The following is a 14989-nucleotide window of genomic DNA, read 5'->3' as shown; positions in this document are numbered from 1 at the left end:
GTTCCTTACACCTCTCTACTGGAATTTTGGACCACTATTCTTTCGCCAACTGCTCCAGGTATCTCAGATGGGAAGGGTTCCTTTTCTCAATCTCTCTACAGTTGCTCTATGGGATTGAGATCTGGACTCATTGCTGGCCAGTTCAGTACTCTGTTAGCTAACAAAAACTTCTGTTTCCGGCGAGCCTGAAAGCTCACCGGAAACAAAGGGCATCAATCTCCATACGGAGCTTGATAAATATGCCCCATAATAATTACTTGTGTTTTATGATGAAAAATTCTAATTATTGTTTAGTCACATTAAAAAATGTTATGAAATTGTTCTGCATAAATTATATGGGAAAGTTAAAATTTGTACTTTTCTTCTGGGCTCTAGTTCAGATATCTGGAAAATTTAGGCTGCTAGGGAGACCTAATAAACGGATTTAAAGAAAAACCTGCCCAGTAGAGCAATAATGACAATTTAGTGCATATTGATTAAGACCTACTGGTGGTGTAGATTAGGGCAGGTTCTGATTATGAATTCAAGTTTATTTATATTGTATATATCACATACATTTCATAGTTGCCAACCGTCCCGTTTTTCTCAGATAAGTCCTGATTTTTGGCTTCCTTTCCCTGCCCTTTATGTCAGTGCCTTGTTGAATATAGTTTTTATTTAGTTTACTAATATTGTGTGCAGTAAAGTACTCAATTTATACATGGAGACATTGCTTAGAAGGAATTGATTTCAGGCTCTTCATTTTGTGAGACTAGAATAAAGACCATACAAAAAAAAAAAAATCAGATTTACTTGGGCGTTTCTGATTTTATTAACCTACTTCCCACAATCACTGCTGCAGCAAAGACCTACAATTGAATATTTACCTCATAAAATGTCACCTACTTGTGAAGCTTTCAATAGAGTTTTAGCAAAAGTAAAATATAAGAAACAAATTCCTGACATATTTAAATATATTGTCTTCCATTCCATTCCAGCCCCAAAACAGTAGTTAGCAGGTTAAACATATTGAGGTAACATAACTGTCTAATTGCAGGCTGTGCAACATCTATATAAACTAGGGTACTTTGTGGTGTCCTACTATATAGATGTTGAATTATTTTGTTACTTGCTCTAAAGGTATTATTTCTATGCCAAATATGTGCTTGAGAGTAATTGAAGTGATGAGTAACTTGATGATTTAACCTGAATCACAGCTCTATAAACAATGCAAAAAGAAAATGCTCTAATATGTTAGAACAATTTTATTATTATTTATTATTGTTGTATTGCTCACATACAGCCATGTATTTAATCTCTGAAAATGATTAAATACATAATTTAAGGTCAGTTACAAAGCAACATTGCACTTGCTAGCTGAACACCTCCGGTGAGCCAATGACAAAAAACAAGTGTGCGCAGCCACCATTTAACAGCTTATTGTTGTGCATTGCTAGAAGTGAATTTAAAAATGGCATGCTCTATCTCAATCATAAAAGTTTACATATTGCATTTCCTATGTGTTTAAGCCATGTGCTTTTTTTGGGTGGATAAGAATGGACAGAGTAATGCAAACCATACAGTATATGAGCATAGCTCTGCAGCAAAGTGTCCATGAATTTTGTTTTCAAATCCTAGCAACGATGCATTATATTATATACATCTATGATAGAAAGAGAAAAGTGGTGATTGTACTATTATTTTAGAGGGAATTTTACACCCCAAACACAGATTATACCATATGGTAAAGGATTGTAGCATTTTATTGCTTGACTGTATTTTCACACAATTGAAACTACCACAGTGCACAATTATGAATTAAATGAAAGCAAAAAAAAACGACCTGTATATTTAATTCAAATGTATGTTTCAGTAAGTGCCCTCACCCTTTAAAAATAACTAATTTCAAGTCCTGTAAGTTGTGTTCCTTTAAACATCTAACATGTAAGACATTCAAATGGATTTATTGAACATATACATATATACATAAAATAATGGATTCCATTTAAAACACGTTTAAACTTGGAAATTATTTGACATCCATGCTGAACAGTCAGGAAAATAGATTGTATTACTCCACAAAGGAAACAAATGTTCCGTCTTCAGTCATCCTGTAATACAAACAGAAAGCACATTTAACAATGGTTGCTTATATGTTATACCATGACCAAGGATGTAACTGTAAATTATCACTTAAATGGACATGAAACCCAATTCATGACTCAGATCATACAACTTAAAAAAAAATCTACGTCTATTATCATATTTTCTTCATTCTCTTAGTAGCCTTTGTTGAAGGAGCAGCAATGCACTACCGGGAGCTAGCTGAACACATCGGGTAAGCCAAAGGCAAGAGGCATATATGTGCCTCGACCAATCAGCAGGTAGCTCCCAGTAGCGCTTTGTCCAGTAGGTATGCTTTTCAACAGAACAAAGCAAATTAGAAAATAGAAATAAGTTGGTAAGTTGTTAAAAACTGCATGCTCTGTCTGAATCATGAAAATGTATTATTGACTTTACTGTCCCTCTCGGCTAATGTCCTTGAGAGATATATGAGCAGTATATTAAATGTTATTCTTTTTAATTGGTTTGCATACATCTGTATCTGGAGTGGTTCTAGCCACTTACATTTAACATAAAGTTAACCATATAGTTTAGTATCAACCAAACAGGTTCTCATTATGGGCTTCACTCGCTAGTACATACTTTCACTTTTATTTTATTTTCAGTTTTTTTGTTTGTTTTTTCAAATCTCTCTTCTGCTTCACTTACAACTTTATTTAGTCAGGGCATTGGGTATGTAAATAAGGCACTGCATTGAGAGTTAATTCAGAGTAGCTGGCCCTTTTGATGTTGGATGGTGCTAGAACAATGAATTGCGAGCTCTTTTTTAAAGGGATAGTAAGTCCAAATAAAAATGTTCATGATTCAGATAGGGAATGTAATTTTAAACAACTTTCTAATTTACTTTTATCATCAAATTTGCTATGTTCTCTTGGTATTCTTAGATGAAAGCTAAAGCTAAGTAGCCTCATATGCTAATTTCTAAGCCTGTGAAGGCCGCCTCTTATCTGAATGCATTTTACAGTTTTTCATAGCTAGAGGGCGTTAGTTCATGTGTTTCATATAAATAGCATTGCGCTCATGTACGTGGAGTTATTTAAGAGTCAGCACTAATTGCCTGAAATGCAAGTCTGTCAAAAGAACTGAGATAAGGAGGCAGTCTGCAGAAGCTTAGATACAAGCTAATAATAGAGGTTAAAAAGTATATTTCTATAACAGTGTTGGTTATGCAAAACTGGGGAATAGTAAATAAAGAAATTATCTATCTTTTTAAACAATAAGATTTTTGGTGTTTACTATCCCTTTAAACTTCAATTTTTTAGAAGTCTTTGAAAAAAGTGAAGACATTTCTAAAGACCAGTGGTGAAATGCTTGCCTCGTGGATATACACACTTGTACTGAAAACCAGCACTCAGAGCATGGATATGTTGCTTCCTATGTTCATAGGTCAATATCTCAAAGTACAAACATGTTCTGAAACCAGAAATTCGCCTGAGCTTATATGATACAAGATGCCATTGACTGCATCATTTAGAAGTCTTAACCATGCCTGGCTAAAAGCAAAATTTATCAAATAAGGGATATACATTGCTCCATAGAGAATACATTTCTATACAGGTAGAAAATCCTTTATCCAAACTGCTTGGGACCGGAAAAAGGTTTGGATTTCAGAATAGTATGGATTTTGGAATGTTTACATCTTTAAAATGGGAAGCTATCTTATGTCATTTAGGCAATATTTACATTACATAAAACAGCTTATACCTGTAACCTAAAGGCAGTTTTATATAATGTGTAATACTTTTGTATACATAGTCCTCTCCTCAGTAAGATAATATTCTACTGTAATCAGAAAAGTTTTATATAGATAAAGACTATTATTTGCATTTCAGAACACATAAAGCAAAGCAAAGACACAGGCAGAGAAAATTGTGACTTACAGGCATGGAAAAAGAATAATTTGTAATTATTTTATTTTTAAAAAGTATTCATTAAAAAGTTTGGATTTCTGAATTCTGGATATGGGGATTTGTATTTGTATATGGTTTTTTTTTTTTTTTTTTAAATAATGTTTGCATATCTTACAATGGAATCCACAAATCATGAATAGGTGAATACTGAATGATATCATATTATAAATAACACATAAATGTTTATAAAATGTATGTGGGATACGTTACCAGCAGTAAATAAGGATTAATACGCAGATATGTCGAAAAAAAGATGTATATTACCCAAAGATTAAGGTACTGATGTCTTTCTAACATTCTTTAATGGACCTTAGATTAGAGTACTGATGAGACTTCTTAGAAAATTTCACAAGGACAAGTGCTTAAAGGGACTGGAAGGTCAAAATTAAACTTGAAAGATTCTGTTAAAGCTTGTCATTTTAAGACACTTTTAAATTAACTTTTATTTTCAAATGTGCTTCGTTCTCTTTATATCCCTTGTTGAAAAGAATACACACATATCCTACACAAGTGGGAGCTAGCTGCTGATTGGTGCCTGCACACATTTTTAATTTGTGATTGACTAGTTAGATGTGTTCAGCTAGCTGCTAGTAGTGCAATGCTGTTCCTTCAGCAAAGGATACCAAGATAATTAAGCAAATTTGAGAAAAAAAGTACATTTAAAAGTTGTATGTTCTATCCAAATCATGAAAGAAAATTTTGGGGTTTCCTGACCCTTTAAGAGAATCTGGTTACATATATAGGTTGTTAAATGTATTATATAGAAACAAAACATCAGTACTAAAAAAAAGTTTATGCTCACCGCTCACTTACAGACAGCGCTGGTATTACGGGTTTTTACAAACCTGGCGTTAACCGCAAAAAAGTGAGTGAAGAGCAACATTTTGCTCCATATCTCACCTCAATATCAACGCTGCTTACGTTAGCGGTGAGCTGGCTGAACGTGCTTGTGCACGATTTCCCCCTAGGAATCAATGGGGGAGAGCCGGATGAAAAAAACCTAACACCTGCAAAAAAGCAGCGTAAAGCTCCTAATGCAGCCCCATTGATTTCTATGGGGAAATAAAAGTTATGTCTACACCTAAAACCCTAACATGAACCCCGAGTCTAAAAACCCCTAATCTTACACTTATTAACCCCTAATCTGTCGCCCCCGACATCGCTGACACCTACATTATAATTATTAACCCCTAATCTGCCGCTCTGGACACCGCCGCCACCTACATTATACTTATGAACCCCTAATCTGCTGCCCCCAACATCGCCGACACCTACATTATATTTATTAACCCCTAATCTGCCGCCCCCAATGTCGCTGCAACCTAACTACATTTATTACCCCCTAATCTGCCGCCCACAACGTCGCCACCACTATAATAAAGTTATTAACCCCTAAACCTAAGTCTAACCCTAACCCTAACACCCCCTAACTTAAATATAATTTAAATAAATCTAAATAAAATTACTACAATTAACTAAATAATTCCTATTTAAAACCAAATACTTACCTATAAAATAAACCCTAAACTAGCTACAATATAACTAATAGTTACATTGTAGCTAGCTTAGGGTTTATTTTTATTTTACAGGCAACTTTGTATTTATTTTAACTAGGTACAATAGTTATTAAATAGTTATTAAAGGGACAGTATACATTCATTTTCATATAACTGTATGTAATAGACACTACTATAAAGAATAAGATGCACAGATACTGATATAAAAATCCAGTATAAAATGGTTTAAAAACGTACTTAGAAGCTTTCAGTTTAACTCTGTTGAAAAGGTAGTTGGAAAGCCCACTGCAAGTGGGAAATAAGACACTCCCCCCCCCCCCCCCTTCTTTTGCATATGAAAAGACCCTTTACACAAACAGGAGCAAGCTGGAGAAGGTAGCTGACGGTATTCAAATAAAACTTTGGGGCTTGGTTAAGAGTCTGAAAATCAGAGCAATGTTATTAAAAATAAGCAAAACTATACATTTTTAAAAAAACAAACTTCATGGGTTTTATAAATAGATCATCTACAAAACATTTATGCAAAGAAAAAATGAGTGTATATGGCCCTTTAACTATTTAATAACTACCTAGTTAAAATAAAGACAAATTTACCTGTAAAATAAAACCTAACTTAAGTTACAATTACACCTAACACTACACTACAATTAAATTAATTACCTAAATTAAATACAATTAATTACAATTAAATAAAATGATCTAAAGTACAAAAAAACAAACACTAAATTATACAAAATAATAAAGAAATTACAAGATTTTTAAACTAATTACACCTAATCTAATCCCCCTAACAAAATATAAAAAAGCCCCACCAAAATAAAAAAAGCCCTACCCTACACTAAATTACAAATAGCCCTTAAAAGGGCCTTTTGCGGGGCATTGCCCCAAAGTAATCAGCTCTTTTACCTGAAAAAAAATTACAATTCCCCCCCCAATATTAAAACCCACCACCCACACAACCAACCCTACTCTAAAACACACCCAATCCCCCATTTAAAAAAACCTAACACTAACCCCTTGAAGATCACCTTACCGGGAGATGTCTTCACCCAAATGGGCCGAAGTCCTCAACGAAGCTGGGAGAAGTCTTCATCCAAGCCGGGCGAAGTGGTCCTCCAGATGGGCAGAAGTCTTCATCCAGATGGCATCTTCTATCTTCATCCATCCGGCGTGGAGCGGGTCCATCTTCAAGACATCCGACGCGGAGCATCCTCTTCAAACGATGGCTAAACACAGAATGAAGGTTCCTTTAAATGACGTCATCCAAGATGGCGTCCCTTCAATTCCGATTGGCTGATAGAATTCTATCAGCCAATCGGAATGAAGGTAGAACAAATACTATTGGCTGATGCAATCAGCCAATAGGATTGAACTGGCATTCTATCGGCTGATTAGAACAGCCAATAGAATGCCAGCTCGATCCTATTGGCTGATTGGATCTATATTTTTCTTTATCCTTAGACTAGACTAGCGTCTGAGGATCCTCTGAAGCATATCTAGTCTTACAGCTAGCAATTTATTTCTTTACTTCCTGATTTCTTTTTTTTTCTCTCTCTCTCTTTCTCCTCCCCTCCCCATCTCCCCTCTTCCCCCTCCATCTCCCCTCTCCCCATCCGCTCCCCTAACTGACCCGATCGGAACCCCGCACCAATGGCGAGAGCAATGAGGGTCCCTAGTGATTTGTCCATGGAACTTGTCACGATCAATGTTAAAGGCTTCAACAGCCCAGGGAAACGAGCAATTGTCACTAGAGACCTGCATAGAATGGGTGGGGATAATGTGTATATTCATGTGTCAGGTACCTGTCAGCATGCATGTACCTTTAAACAAACCTTACATAAGGCTACTCCTCCCCCTTCCACCTGCCAATTAATCAGTTTGAGTTACTGACCAAGTTAGCTTGACACAGATACTCTTTCTCCTGGCTAAAGCTAAAATTACTACTTTCTGGATTATCCTATCTGCACTACGTGTTGTGCCTGACATACAATATCTTAAGGATACACCACAAGATTCTAACCATCCTTGCTAACAACCAAGCAAGCACCTTACAATCCACGCTTTCTGCAGCTACTACCTCTGTATTCCAGTCAACCGGAACTTTCACTAAAGCCGCTGGTTTAAAGCTTTGTATCCGCTGAGCTGAACTTCTACTTATGGCTTGTCTGTTTCCAGCCGGTAACTAACTTTACCGCTCCTGTTCGTTTGTCTCCTGTGTACGCTCAGCGTCCTCTCTGCCTGTCAGCCGTTCCAGCGTCCTGATTGGTCAGTTAGCGCACACCCTTACAGCCGCTGCTGCTGCTGCAGCTACGAAGCACTTCTCCCTCCAGAGTTAAACAGCTCTGACTTGCTACACCTCTGAAGTTAATGCCTTACAGCTTGTGATACCTTACGCACATACTAAGAGCAATTACTAACTACTAAAGGAACTTTATTAAACCAGTCTATTACAGAACCGCACCTTCCTTGCTTATTACAGATTATATGGACTTCCAATACCTACTCCTGTAACAAGTTAACAGGGGTCTATCTATAAGAAACCTTGCACTTCCACCTAATACAGGGTTTGCAGTTGTGATCCACTATATAAGGAACAATTCCTCCTCAGAACCTCACATATTAATTGGCCCTAAAATTAAATGGATCCAGCAGACCTCCCCAACGTGGTCTATAACCTCACACAACGTGTGGATCAATTATCACAGGCATTCAGAGAGCTCCAATTGCAAAACGACAACCTGAGGGCAGCCTTAAGGGATAATACACCAGAACCTCAGGTCTGCCTACCTGAAAGATTCTCAGGTGACAGGAAGAGTTTCAGGCAATTCAGGAACGCCTGTTATCTCCTGTTTCAGATGCGCCCAAGGACATACCAAACTGAGAGACTAAAAGTTATGACTGTAATATCCTTCTTGTCTGGTGAAGCTAGGATTTGGGCAGACAATCTATTTGAAAATAACGATCCGACCCTCACTTCCCTGAGTGATTTCTTCACACAAATGAGCTTGCTCTATGAAGATACCCAAAAACAGCTCACGGCAGAAGCCAAGATGCGTTCTTTCAGACAGGGCAGACGTCCAGTAGAGGAATACCGCTCAGAATTTAAGCTTTACATCAAAGACTCTGAATGGAGTGAGGTTGCTCTACGAAATCAGTATCGTTTGGGTCTATCTGATATCCTGAAGGACGAGCTAGCACGTACTGAATTGCCCAATACCTTGGAAGGTATCATGAACCTCTCCATACAGATTGATCGCAGGATTAGAGAGAGACGCTCTGAACGCCAACAGTCAGAAGGACCTTTGAGATCCTCTTCAACATCCCATGGATTAAAAGAAACTACTGTTCCCATGGAGATTGGCTTTACTAAAGGCCCACTCACACTCGAAGAGAGACACCGCCGACAGCAGAATGATCTCTGAATGTATTGTGCATCTTCTACTCATCCAGTAAAAAATTATCCCTTTCTACAATGTCAGAAAAGAAGTAAGTTAACTGTCACTAGAAATTGTTTAACGAACAAGGTGATTGATGTTGCTTACTGTACTCTCCCCTTATCATTGCAGTGGGACCTCCAGGCCCTTCAAGCGGAAGCAATCATTGATTCCGGAGCATATGCAAATTTCATTGATCTATCTATCTAAATAAAAATAAAATTCCATTGTGTGTGAAAGCAGTACCCGTCTCTATACGTGTCATTGATGGTACCCTGGTGAGCTCTGGTCCTATCACACACCACACCTTTCCACTTAAAGTCACAATTGGTAAGGGACATACTGAGTTAATATGCTTTGATGTTATTCCTTCTCCTTTGTTCCCTCTAGTATTGGGTCTCTCATGGCTACAACAACATCAGCCCTCAATTTGTTGGCAGACTTTACAAGTGAACTTGGATTCTGCATACTGCAGTGATACCTGCTACCCCCAACAGAATATACTACACATATCAACCCCAACAATTCCACCTGAATACCAAGATTTCCAGGATGTCTTTGACAAAAAACAGGCAGAATCCTTGCCTCCACATAGGATATATGATTGTCCTATCGAATTGCTACCTGGTTCAAACATTCCCTATGGACACATCTATCCGCTTTCGCAGCCTGAACTGGATCACTTAAAGGGTTACCTGTATGAAAATCTGAAGAAGGGTTTCATCCGTCCCTCTACTTCTCCGGCAGGAGCCGGGATGTTTTTTGTGAAGAATAAAGACAATTCCTTACGCCCTATAATCGACTACCGTGAGTTGAATAGGAGGACCAAGAAGAACAGGGACCCCCTTCCATTGATCTCAGAACTGGTGGAACGCCTCAGCAAGGCAACTGTTTACACCAAGCTAGACCTCAGAGGGGCGTACAACTTAATCAGGATCAGAGAAGGGGATGAGTGGCTCACCGCTTTCCGCACAATATACGGACTTTATGAGTATTTGGTGATGCCTTTTGGGCTTTGCAACGCCCCTGCTACGTTCCAATACTTTATCAACGATATCTTCAGGGATTTATTGGACGTATGCGTCGTTATCTATTTAGACGACATCCTCATCTACTCTAACTCCATGGAAGAATATAAAAAACATGTTCGTTGGGTTCTGGGCAGACTCCGGACCCATCACTTATATGCTAAGTTGGAGAAGTGTCCGTTCCATTCTAATGAGATAACCTTCCTAGGTTACAACATTTCCTCGTCTGGTGTAAAAATGGAAAATGACAAAATTGAAGCCATCCTCAACTGGCCTACTCCCTGCTGCAAAAAGGATGTCCAACGGTTCCTCGGATTCGCTAATTTTTATAGAAAGTTCATCAAAGGATTTTCCAAGATTGCAAAGCCCCTCAGTATTCTTACTGGCTCACAAAATTACTTCCTTTGGAATCCAGAATCCGAGAAAGCTTTTTGTTCCCTCAAAAGTAGTTTCACCACTGCTCCCATTCTTCGGTTCCCGGACACAAAACTCCAGTTTATTTTGGAGGTTGACGCATCGGAGTATGCTCTGGGGGCAATTCTTTCACAGCGCACATCTACTACTGAACCCATACACCCTGTAGCTTTCTACTCTAGGCTGATGACGCCTGCTGAACAACACTATGCTATCGGAGAGAAGGAACTTCTGGTCATTAAGTCAGCCCTGGAACATTGGAGACACCTCTTATAAGGGACCATCCTCCCGATTCTCATCTACACTGACCATAGGAACTTAGAATACCTTCAGACCTGTAAAACACTCTCAGCCCGACAAGCTCGTTGGAGTCTGTTCTTCACCAGATTCAACTTCCTGATCACTTACCGACCTGGTAGCAAAAATGGGAAGGCAGACTCACTTTCTAGACACTTACAGCATCCAAGTTTACCTACACAGCCCTCAAGTATCTTAAATCCCCAACATTTTTTGGGTATCTCAAGACTTGCTTCCTCCACACTGTGCTCTCATCAACAATCAGACACCACCCTCTCCAAGGATCTACAGCACCGCGATTCCAGAGGTATCAATCATGTACATGGCAAGATCTACATACCACCCACATTAAGGCAAAAGATACTCCAAGAACATCACGACTCTCCCCTAGCAGGCCACTCAGGCATTCGCAAAACTAGCGAACTTATCACAAGGAATTACTGGTGGCCAAATCTTCAGTGAACCGTGGATACATACATCAAATCTGAAAGGTCCAAACCATTCGGCAAACTCCAGCCACTTCCAATACCCGACAGACCGTGGCACACAGTGGGTATGGATTTCATAGTGGAGCTACCAGTCTCTAACCACTCTAACACCATCATGGTAGTAGTGGATTTCCTCACTAAGATGGCCCACTTTATCCCTCATCACAAACTACCCACTGGTACAGAAACTGCAGCCCTCTTCCTAAAACATGTTGTACGTCTCCATGGCTTGCCTTCGGTTATAGTTTCCGACAGGGGCTCGCAATTTACCTCCCGGTATTGGAAACACCTGTGCTCTGTTTTAAAGATTGACCATCGTTACAGCACTGCTTTCCATCCGCAAACAAACGGACAAACGGAGAGAATTAATCAATGGATAGAACAGTACATACGTTGTTACTGCTCCCACCAACAGGATGATTGGGAAAATAACTTACCTATGGCAGAGTTTGCGTACAATAACACCTTAAACTCCACCACAAAGTGCTCTCCGTTCTATGCAAACTATGGATACCACCCGACATTCCATCTTTACTCACACCTCAATACTGCTTCTCCACAAGTAGACAAGACTTCCAGAACTCTATCGGATATCATACAATTCCTTAAGGAAAATATCAAACTGGCTCAACAAAAATATAAACAGTACTATGACACAAAAAGACGTAAACCTCCTCCTTACCGAATAGGGGATAAGGTTTGGCTCTCAACAAAACATTTAAAATTGAACACTCCATCAAAGAAGTTCTCCCAATTGTACATAGGACCATACGAAATAATTAAAATAATAAACGACAATGCTGTCACATTAGCTCTCCCCCCAGAGATTCCTGTGCATTCCACATTCCATGTCTCTCTTTTGAAACCCTATCTCCCTACCAGGCAACAGACATCCTGACAACCGACCCCTCCGGTGGTCATCGATGAAAGTATCTATGAAATCTCTTCCATACTTAACTCCAGAATACATCATGGTCACCTACAGTACTTAATAAGATGGAAAGGTTTTTCCGCGGATGAGGATTCCTGGGAGCCTATCGCTTATGTTAATGCCACTCGCCTTATCGCCCGGTTCCACAGGGATCCTCCGGACAAACCAAATGTTGGTACTGCAGTGCAGCACCTTTGACGAGGGGATCTGTCAGGTACCTGTCAGCATGCATGTACCTTTAAACAAACCTTACATAAGGCTACTCCTCCCCCTTCCACCTGCCAATTAATCAGTTTGAGTTACTGACCAAGTTAGCTTGACACAGATACTCTTTCTCCTGGCTAAAGCTAAAATTACTACTTTCTGGATTATCCTATCTGCACTACGTGTTGTGCCTGACATACAATACCATCTATCTTAAGGATACACCCCAAGATTCTAACCATCCTTGCTAACATCCAAGCAAGCACCTTACAATCCACGCTTTCTGCAGCTACTACCTCTGTATTCCAGTCAACCGGAACTTTCACTAAAGCCGCTGGTTTAAAGCTTTGTATCCGCTGAGCTGAACTTCTACTTACGGCTTGTCTGTTTCCAGCCGGTAACTAACTTTACCGCTCCTGTTCGTTTGTCTCCTGTGTACGCTCAGTGTCCTCTCTGCCTGTCAGCCGTTCCAGCGTCCTGATTGGTCAGTTAGCGCACACCCTTACAGCCGCTGCTGCTGCAGCTACGAAGCACTTCTCCCTCCAGAGTTAAACAGCTCTGACTTGCTACACCTCTGAAGTTAATGCCTTACAGCTTGTGATACCTTACGCACATACTAAGAGCAATTACTAACTACTAAAGGAACTTTTTAAACCAGTCTATTACAGAACCGCACCTTCCTTGCTTATTACAGATTATATGGACTTCCAATACCTACTCCTGTAACAAGTTAACAGGGGTCTATCTATAAGAAACCTTGCACTTCCACCTAATACAGGGTTTGCAGTTGTGATCCACTATATAAGGAACAATTCCTCCTCAGAACCTGACATCAGGAGACGCATTTCTCAAAATATAGGGAACCAAAATGGTATAATCGGCAATAGCCAGTAGCATAATTTGCATCCGGCCCCTCTAAAGAAAACGGGGTGGGAATACTGTTTGGAGTTGGAGTGCCTTTCCGGAGGGAGCAGATCATTAGAGACCCTGATGGCAGGTACTTGATCCTTGTCGGAACTTTATATGGTAAACCCGTGACTTCTGTTCATCTTTACTCCCCAAATGCTGCTCAGGACATTTTCTTTAAAAAATTGTAACACAAAATATTAGAAACTCAAAAGGGGATTATTTACATGGGAGGAGATTTTAATGTTTCATTCTGCCCCAACCTGGATACGTCAGATGGCCTTTCTAGCACCTCTCACAGGGTGGTTAGGCGCCTTGCCAAGTCTATGAGGGATTTGGTCCTTCATGACATATGGTGCACCCTACACCCCACGAAAAAAAATATACCTTCTACTCCCACCCACATGGGAAATATACGAGAATTGACTATATCTTCACAGACTCGGCGGGTCTGTCTATCACATCGCTTGGACTTTTATTGATACATTTGGTAGGGTCTGGTGGTACCCCTACGTGGCGTGCAAGTGATCCAGGTGCTGATTGATATTTTCAGGATTCTGTCTATCACAACCAGCAGTCATATAGGCCAAAGGTCGGATCATGCACCAGTGAGATGCACCATTGAGTAGCTGGAAATCCTGGTTACTCCTTTTGTGTGGTGGCTTGACGAGTCCCTGTTGGATGATCAAGCATTAAAACAGACTCTAGATAGCACAATCGAGGAATATTATCGCTTGAACACAGGAGACGCCTTTGCCGATACCACTATATGGGAGGCACATAAATGTGTCCTGAGGGGTATCTTGATTAGACACACATCAGCCTTATGTCGGGAGAAACAAACTCAATATACAGGGAGTGCAGAATTATTAGGCAAATGAGTATTTTGACCACATCATCCTCTTTATGCATGTTGTCTTATTCCAAGCTGTATAGGCTCGAAAGCCTACTACCAATTAAGCATATTAGGTTATGTGCATCTCTGTAATGAGAAGGGGTGTGGTCTAATGACATCAACACCCTATATCAGGTGTGCATAATTATTAGGCAACTTCCTTTCCTTTGGCAAAATGGGTCAAAAGAAGGACTTGACAGGCTCAGAAAAGTCAAAAATAGTGAGATATCTTGCAGAGGGATGCAGCACTCTTAAAATTGCAAAGCTTCTGAAGCGTGATCATCGAACAATCAAGCGTTTCATTCAAAATAGTCAACAGGGTCACAAGAAGCGTGTGGAAAAACCAAGGCGCAAAATAACTGCCCATGAACTGAGAAAAGTCAAGCGTGCAGCTGCCAAGATGCCACTTGCCACCAGTTTGGCCATATTTCAGAGCTGCAACATCACTGGAGTGCCCAAAAGCACAAGGTGTGCAATACTCAGAGACATGGCCAAGGTAAGAAAGGCTGAAAGACGACCACCACTGAACAAGACACACAAGCTGAAACGTCAAGACTGGGCCAAGAAATATCTCAAGACTGATTTTTCTAAGGTTTTATGGACTGATGAAATGAGAGTGAGTCTTGATGGGCCAGATGGATGGGCCCTTGGCTGGATTGGTAAAGGGCAGAGAGCTCCAGTCCGACTCAGACGCCAGCAAGGTGGAGGTGGAGTACTGGTTTGGGCTGGTATCATCAAAGATGAGCTTGTGGGGCCTTTTCGGGTTGAGGATGGAGTCAAGCTCAACTCCCAGTCCTACTGCCAGTTTCAGTAAGACACCTTCTTCAAGCAGTGGTACAGGAAGAAGTCTGCATCCTTCAAG

At 39.9% G+C, this 14989-nt stretch overlaps 1 protein-coding gene across 1 annotated transcript in view; it reads right to left on the bottom strand.

The window, feature by feature from the left end:
* Window positions 1–1229: 1229 nt before the first annotated feature.
* The window catches only part of SH2D1A (SH2 domain containing 1A), a 146496-nt gene continuing 132736 nt past the window's right edge, over window positions 1230–14989 (bottom strand). The window contains exon 4 of the mRNA XM_053691470.1: window positions 1230–2090. Coding sequence (XP_053547445.1) covers window positions 2086–2090 — 5 coding nt within the window. The 3' untranslated portion in view covers window positions 1230–2085. The remainder of the gene's footprint in view (window positions 2091–14989) is intronic.

Source organism: Bombina bombina, chromosome 1, assembly GCF_027579735.1.
Source record: "Bombina bombina isolate aBomBom1 chromosome 1, aBomBom1.pri, whole genome shotgun sequence".
Classification (NCBI taxonomy): domain Eukaryota; kingdom Metazoa; phylum Chordata; class Amphibia; order Anura; family Bombinatoridae; genus Bombina; species Bombina bombina.
Note: the sequence above shows the minus strand (reverse complement) of the source record. Positions and strands in the feature narration are given on the sequence as shown.